This window comes from Rhynchophorus ferrugineus, unplaced genomic scaffold (assembly GCF_030347505.1).
Source record: "Rhynchophorus ferrugineus isolate W39M unplaced genomic scaffold, kcgeb_rfMv2 rfM7, whole genome shotgun sequence".
Lineage (NCBI taxonomy): Eukaryota > Metazoa > Arthropoda > Insecta > Coleoptera > Curculionidae > Rhynchophorus > Rhynchophorus ferrugineus.
This window is the reverse complement of record NW_027472586.1, coordinates 410,772-419,344: the sequence shown is the minus strand read 5'-3', so window position 1 is coordinate 419,344 and position 8,573 is coordinate 410,772. Positions and strand designations below refer to the sequence as shown.

The 8,573-nt window shown below is 32.5% G+C and overlaps 1 protein-coding gene across 3 annotated transcripts; it reads right to left on the bottom strand.

The window, feature by feature from the left end:
* Positions 1 to 301: 301 nt before the first annotated feature.
* On the bottom strand, positions 302 to 5,621 carry LOC143199801 (uncharacterized). Of its 3 annotated transcripts, none has more exons than XM_076409909.1 (2): positions 4,085 to 5,621; positions 302 to 3,907 (listed from the first exon to the last, which is right to left on the bottom strand). In XM_076409909.1, the coding sequence occupies exon 2, from the start codon at positions 2,390 to 2,392 to the stop codon at positions 2,060 to 2,062; it is 333 nt and encodes a 110-aa protein (XP_076266024.1). In that variant the 5' UTR covers positions 2,393 to 3,907; positions 4,085 to 5,621; the 3' UTR covers positions 302 to 2,059. The 3 variants fall into 3 exon arrangements, with proteins under 3 accessions (XP_076266024.1, XP_076266022.1, XP_076266023.1); XM_076409907.1 differs by having other exon boundaries at positions 302 to 3,858; positions 4,059 to 4,491; XM_076409908.1 differs by having other exon boundaries at positions 302 to 3,885; positions 4,059 to 4,485.
* Between the last annotated feature and the right edge of the window lie 2,952 nt (positions 5,622 to 8,573).

The window sequence follows — 8,573 nt, the reverse complement described above, 5'->3', positions numbered from 1 at the left end:
AATGTGAGGTTATGTTATAGTTTTACTCCAAAATAGTGTAAAAATAGTTTTAAACCGATCTACTAAATTACTACGATATGTTTGACATAACAAATCGACTGGGTAGAGTTAAAATTATATAAAATTCTATAATTTCTCTTTTATGGTGTATTGTTCGATCGGATGGTGGCTTGACACGGCTTACTGTAATCATGACCCAAAAAGCGGACCCGTTCTTGCGGAAAATCGCTCCGCTGTCACCGGTATTTGTATTATCGTCCGTTGGTTATTATTCAATAGTGCTTTCCTTTCGGACGCCGCGTTTTTTTCTTGTCGTTTTTCTGTAGCTAACAGTGGCAAATCATTTTTCAACTTTTACGTAAGGCACTTCATAACATTGTATCGGGTTCGGTTTGGTTAGCGGCCGACAAAAAAGGATTGGGTTAAGTATAGCCACATTGTCCATCGTTGTTGGCTCTTAATTGCTACATTCCCTCGGTTTATTTTATTGTTTCGTTCGATCTTACATCGTTATTGGTCGTAGTTGGTCGTGGATAATTTATAATCGCCTTTGTTGATTTATATTTACCAAATTATACGTTTGTTTTCAGATTTATCGTAATCATAGCAACTGTTGAAATTATATGTATCTTTTTATAGTAATAATGTTATAAAATCCAAGGAAATTGGCAAAATGCGGTATCATAGAGTAGTAGCAAGTAATATCCACGTCTTTATATATATATATATATATATATATATATATATATATATATATATATATATATATGTATATTATTAGTAGTGTTGGGAACTATCGACTGTTTAGTAATTGACTACTTTTTACTATCGACTGTTTCAGTCGTGTACTTTTAGTTACTATTTTTGGTTCTACTTGTTTCATTAGATTGATTTTCAAGGTTCTGGCTCTGCCGTCTTAACAGCGACCTTGACAAAAATATATCCAATATTGCATAGATTTATATGTGATATATAGTTTTATGATTTTTTTGGTAGTTTGCTTGTGAATAACAATATATTGTATATTAATATGGCAGTATTTTGGAAGGAAGAAGGTATATGTTTAATATTATTTAGTATTTGCGGTTATTGTACATTTTTAGTTTTTAGGTTTTGTTTAAGTTCTATCGTATTGTCTATATTTATTATAGTATATTATTTGAAAATAGCAATTAATATATTAAAGTACGATAAAAAATTTGTGGAGTATTATTTCATTCCATAGAAAAATTACATTCCTTTTTACAGATCCACAGAAAATTCAAATATAAAAATAATTCTACTTTCTTTAAAATTAAATTATTAACAATTGCATGTTAATAGTATTCAGTAATTACTTTTCTCCTTATCTTCTTTAAAGTTAGTACGTGAAGGAATATGTACATCTCTGTCTCGCTTATACTACCGTTGGAAAATATAAAAACATATAAGATAAACTGTTTCAAGCAATTATCTCTGTCCTTTCCTCTCTCACAATTTATACTATCAATGGTTCGGTCATCTTCGTCTGACATCACGAATTGACCAAACCAGTCGAACCGTGCATTACTATTTTCAGTCCCTAGTTTTTTGACTATCGACTGTTTCGACTGTTTTCAGTGGATAGTTCCCAACGCCCATTATTAGTCTATGTATTTAATTTGGACCTAATTGACAGTTTTGGTCATTTTGACATTTTATCAAGGTTATCATACATAACCTTATTTTTGAAGAATTAAGAGCTATCTATGTATTACTGATGATTCAGTCGAGTCTGGTGAACTTTTTTCGGATTCCCCTCGTTTCAAATTCGACAATTCTTGATCAATTATTAGATGCTTGCGTGTATTTTGATCAGCGATATCTATTGATGAAAATTATTGTATTATAGAGTAGTACCAAGTAATCCACGTTTCTTTCTATTAATAATATGTTTATTTAGCTCTGGCTCTGATATCTCGAAGCCTTTATCGACTTCAAGTTAATTTCGTTCTGTGAGTATGCTCCCTGGATATTTCCAATATATTTCCAGTCGTTTTTCTCCGCGTCGATGGAACACGGCCCGAAACTATCTACTCCTTTATTTAGGGAAAAAAACCCGGAGCCGTAAAAAGCTCAATCGAGTCAAGTGTTCCACGGAAACCAGGTCGAGTCTCCCGTATCGTCGAAAATCGATAGCGCCGAACGGTTCGCCAACGCCCGATCCATCCGGACGATATTTCTGGAATTTTTCCTCTCTCGTTACGGACACGGAATGGGTCCACGTGCTTTCCATTCGGATGGTCGGCGTTGGATCGCGATTGATTGTCCGTTTCGGGATGTTTTTTTTGTACGTCCACGCGAGGGACGACCGTCGAGCGCGGATATTTTCGGAAATTCCGACGGATATAGGTCTGGAGAATATTGCACGCATTTATTTTACACTTTGGCACTAAATTAATATTTTCTTGTCGTTTTTAATTTTAAATAGCATAACTGTGTTTTTACTAGATTGAGAATATACTGGCCGATACCTAGAAAACCATAAAATTGCTAGGATAACATTATCAGATAGTTTAATCGCTTCTTTTATCATAACCCGTCAAAAAACGAAACATGTTTTGTACTTACGATATCAAGTTATATATACACGTTTAACATCACTCATTTTTTTTTTTGAAACGTTAACTAGCTTGTGTTTTTTACTAGTTTAGATAAACAATTAAAAAATACATACATGTCTAAATGACAGCTGATTGAGGTTATAATAATGAAGAGCGCGTTCAGTATATTCAATAAGACGTTTTATTGGTTACAATTCTAGTACGATAATGTCAGAAGAGTAAGGATATGTTATAGTTTTACTTTGAAATAGTCTTGTAGGAATGTTCGTCGGGTCGGTCGAAATGTGTGGCTGTCGCTGCGATTATTTGTCAGAACACTCACTACTATTTTTGGAAGGAATTTGCACGAGAACTGAAAAACACTGGTTTAATAATCACTTCTTTATTTCGATATTGAGTGATACATGTGGTCGACGGGAGAATTGATAGGATATTAGGTTAGGTAGAGGAAGTACGGTAGCGCTGTGGAAGTGGTACTATTAGAAGGAGATGGAGAAAAGAGAAGAGAGCGAGACATCGTCGTGATGGTCTTTTATACCCTGGAACTGCATGGTACCAATCCACCGGCGTTGCCAACCTTTGTACTTGATGTATTCGTGGTGGCCTAAAGGGTCGTGGCGATCGCCACAGTCTTTTTGCGAACTTGTTGAAATGTTCTTCACATTTTTAACTATCCTTCATTATATTGGAGTTGTATGATATATATTCGAAAATTTCTTTATGATGGCGATAGAATTTTCAATATAGTTAATAGGTGTTCGACAAATAATCGATGCCAACTTCTTTTGACACTTCTGTTCAATAAACGCTCCAAATTCCGTGTACTGTCTGCCAACATTACAGATAACTATTGCTGTTTTATTTTTGTTTATTTGGTGTTAAGAATACTTTTTAGGCGTGATTATTCCGCTTCTTTGTCAATTTAGATGACTCCTCTGGATTAACCTACAGCTTTTAAGCTTCAGATTTTCATTATAAATCCACTTTTCATTGTCAGTTACAGAAAGCGAAAGAGAAATCAGATATTGAAATGTTCTAAATAGTATGTTTAGTCAATTTATATGGTAGACGTTTTCGCACTTTTTGGATCTTTTGCATCGTATATGATCAACTGTTAAGCTATCTGAAAGTTCTATGACTTGAAAATGTATTCAAAGTACAACATTTTCAAGTTAAACCTCCAAGTCCTTTAGAATAACTGCATTTAAATTATTAGACCTAAAACCAAGAATTGTGATATGACAGAGTAGCATCTTCGTAAAATTCTAAAGTTGTTCTAAAGTCTAATGTTTTGATATGTTTTCTATAGAGATATGTTTCATACACTAGAAACACTTCAAAAGTCATTCATTTTATTTTTGTCTGTTTTACATTAGATCTTCTTCACTTCCCTGTAGCCTCAATAAAAGTTTTCTCATTAGAACTGTCACCCTAACTGTCACATGCCAAAGTAATTTTGTGGGTTATGTTTTTTACGATTTGGTTAAATTGTGATAATCGACTATGACCATATATATGAGCTATTGAGAAAAATGATATTTTGTTTATTTTTGTTATTGAAAACTTATATTTTAATCAATAACTAATCGTAGTAAGAACTAATCCTAATTTTGTTCCCTATAACATATGTTCTATATAATTGTTTTACGTTTAAAAAAAACCTAGTAAAATAAAACTATTTCCTATTCTAAACAAATTTGGCCCGCGAAACTATATTTCTCTATAACCAAAATATTTCTCAGCTCTTCATATAATGTATCGTGTATAACGATCTATATATTTGTATTTTGACCGATTATGACCTTCTGTGACCCGTGAAACAGTGTTGTTACAGTGGAAAATAAAAATATTGTGTGACATTGAATGTAAAAATATTGTTTAGCATTGAGTATATTTATCAGAAATAAGTAAATACAAAATAATACAAGCTAAACCATAAAACAAATAATTTTAGCAAATTAAAACTTAAAAAAACCTGAAAATATCATTTAATTGAAATGATACATCCCACATTAATGGCAATGATCTGTCAATTTTAGCATAACAGGTTTAACTAACTTTTAATTTAATGGTTTCTTAATTTCTCTTTCACTTTATTCTCTTTATTAATGGGGATATTAAAATAGAGACATAGGAAACAGATCACATAGCGAAATGGATATGATATCAAACATACGAGAGAGGGGATGACCAAAATCGTCTTAATACTAACTACAAAACTAAGAACAATGGAAGTACTGAAATATAAGAATTCAAGAATGTCCAGATAATAGACAGAGAAATGAGAGAGATCCAAAATTCATTAAAACCATATCATCTAAAGGAAACAAAGAATATGGAAGAAAGATGGAAATTAGAAAGAAAAAAGAATAAGAATGTGGGTTATGTTCATTGATATATTGATTTATTTACTGTTTATTTATATTTCGACTTTATTTTCGATATTTATCCGGTTAATTTATTATTGAAAGTTAAAAAGTGAAAATTTCGAAGCTTGTCCAGTTAGGAAACAAATCGTCTTAGCAGCAACTATCAAACTAAGAACAATGGAAGTACTGAAATATAAGAATTCGAGAATGTCTAGATAATAGGCAGAGAAATGAGAGAGATCCAAAATTCATTAAAACCATATCATCTAATGGAAACAAAGAATATGGAAGAAAGATGGAAATTAGAAAGAAAAAAGAATAAGAATGTGGGTTATGTTCATTGATATATTGATTTATTTACTGTTTATTTATATTTCGGGTTTTTTTATCGATAATTATCCGGTTAATTTATTATTGATAGTTAAAAAGCGAAAATTTCGAAGCTTGTCCGGTTAGGAAACAAATCGTCTTAGCAGTAACTATCAAACTAAGAACAATGGAAGTACTGAAATATAAGAATTCGAGAATATCTAGAGAATAGACAGAGAAATGAGAGATATCCATAATTCAATAAAAGCATAACATCTAATGGAAACAAAAGGAAATGGAAATTAGAAAGAAAAAAGATTGAGAATGGCGGGTTATGTTCACTGATATATCGATTCATTTACTGTCTATTTATAGTTCGGGTTTCTTTCGATAATTATCCGGTTAATTTATTATTGAGAGTTAAAAAGCGAGAATTTCGAAGCTTGTCTGGTTAGGAAACAAATTGTCTTAGCAGTAACTATCAAACTAAGAACAATGGAAGTACTGAAATATAAGAATTCGAGAATATCTAGAGAATAGATAGAGAAATGAGAGATATCCATAATTCAATAAAAGCATAACATCTAATGGAAACAAAAGGAAATGGAAATTAGAAAGAAAAAAGATTGAGAATGGCGGGTTATGTTCACTGATATATCGATTCATTTACTGTCTATTTATACTTCGGGTTTCTTTCGATAATTATCCGGTTAATTTATTATTGAGAGTTAAAAAGCGAAAATTTCGAAGCCTGTTCGGCTAGGAAACGCCGAGAATAACCGCAATGATGTAACGAGAGTTATTCAACGATCGTTCAGTTGTAATTTTTTTCTTTGAGCGCGTATTTAAACGGGATAAATAATGAGCGTTATCTCTTATTTACACTCTTGTTGTTTTTCGTTGTTTTTTATTGGCGTTTCTCGCGAGTATACGGTGTCGCAATATGTGTATGTTGTTACTGTTTGTTTAAAATGTTCGCGAGACGTTCGGGTCTACGTATGATCGAAGTCATTGACTATCAAACACGTCCTAATTGATTTTAAGGACATTTTTTCTGCGATCTTTTCGATTCAGCGACGCGTCCTGCGAAATACTGAACCAATAAATTTTCTTGATCTGTTTTTTATTACTAGTCGAACAGTTCTAGGCTATAATAACGTATTTTTAGTGTCATTTGGTCGAACGAAATGTTCGAGTCGATGTCGTAATGCGAAATAACAATTAACAATATATTTATGCGTAAAATATCATTATAATGTGCATTGTTTGTATGCCAAATCATCTGGCGTAAATATAGCCGAGCGCTTGTATAACATTCGGTCGCGAAATTGTTGGCTGCAAATTAAAAACACGAATCAAGAGAAACATATTGGACGTTCTGATATTTCGAGACAGCCTTCCAGTGATTGTCTCTCATATACACGTAAAAATTACGAGTTTTCAAGGGATTGCGCTGAATAAAAACTGTTTTTTTACGTTTTACAATTCTCTATCTTTATTTCCTGATTAGACAAGGTTAGTAAGGATAAGATAGATAAGATTGTTAAGGCAGTTTTAAGTTTAAATATTTTTTAAATGCCAAAAGGAATATTTTCTGCTATCCAGAAGATAGTAGATGCGAAAATGGTTTGGTTATTTCACCTCTGTGGTATATAGCAATCATGTTGAAATCGATGTTCAGGCTTTACCAGGCATTTAAGACCAATTTTAAAGATTAAAAACTAGGGGCTTGAACAATCGTGCTTAGATACCTGATATTATATAAATTGGCCGTTGAAGAGATCAAAGCTGTACAATAGGATGTAGATAAAAATAGAAACTGTGCAAGCTGAGATAAATGGAACTATAGCGATGAAAATGTCAAAAAGGTATCGGGAATCGATCTATAAAGCACAAAATGTTTATTAACAATTCGAATTTATTATATCGCCTTCAAAGTAGTCCTCTTTCGAAAAAATATACTGACGCCAGCGAATGATCCAACTGTCAAAACATATTTTGAACGCATTTTTGGTATCGATTGGAAGGATAGTATGTTAAACAGTGAAATATTTCCAATTATCACTTGGTAAATATAAATGAAAAGTTTAATTGTGTTTTATGTAATTTATTTAGGCCTCAAAAAAAGATACAGATGGTCTTGCTGACAATACAGGGTGATGAGAGTGGAAACAATTAAAATTGAATATATAATTAATTTAGGATAACTGTAGAAAATCATACTGTAGAGTGAGAAAGATTTATGTGAATAGATAAGTGTGTAATTGTTCAAGAATACATATGAGCATTTGGGTAAAATGTTCGAGGAGAGAATGAATACTGTAACTGTTTTACAGATTTGGCAAATACATTAGGTAGTAACAGAAGAAACTAAGGAGAAATAACGAAGGAAAAAAGAACTAAACATAACAAGGTAAAGATATCATCTAATCAAAATAAAATACATTACTTGGATACATTTACTAATTCAGTGGATTAAGCTTCCAGGGGATACCATAGGTGGTTAAGAAAATAGTTCAATGTTAATATAATAAAATAAGTCTAACCTACAAACTATTCTCGCTGTTAATTAACTGTAGTTTAAGTCCTTCGATAATATATGCATTAGATGTACTATAATATTAAAAGAAAATATATTTCATAAAATATATTTAATATAGTTATATATCAAAGCTAATATAAACTAAAATGCGACAACGTTGCTCAGTTTTGACATCATAAATTGAAATGACGCAAGTTTACAGCTACTAGATAGATTATAGTCCCTTTTGACTATCATGTTCTTAATAGTATTTCCTTTGTTGTTTGCCACCACGGATAGTACCAAAAAAAAGCTGAATAAATGAGTGAGCTATCGCCAGACAGACAAAATAAGTCGTCCAGTTCTTTCCCACCCAGATCTTCTTTGATTTCTCGAATAACTTGGGGCAATTGACGACAAGGCGATTAAAAAAAAAGAGACACCGTAGTCATGGCGAGTAAGCATCTTCGAAAATAAAGCGAAGGAATTCGATTTTTCTCGCACCGGTCAATTATAAAAGCCGCATACGGCTAAAAATAGCGTTGGGGACGTTTTTCTGCCAAAAATCCCGACGCCCACCCGGTTACGGCGCCGAAAACAGTCCTCTTCTCGCTACAAAGGCCAAATACATTTCTATTTATCGCCAGCTACAAGGGTCACCCGATAAAAAATCGAAACAAAACAATAACGACGGCTAAGTTTACGTTTCGGCGATCGGTCGTCCTAGCGACGCGAATTATTTTCGTTCAAAAAACTAATATTTCACAGCCCACTATTTATAAATGTCGCCTC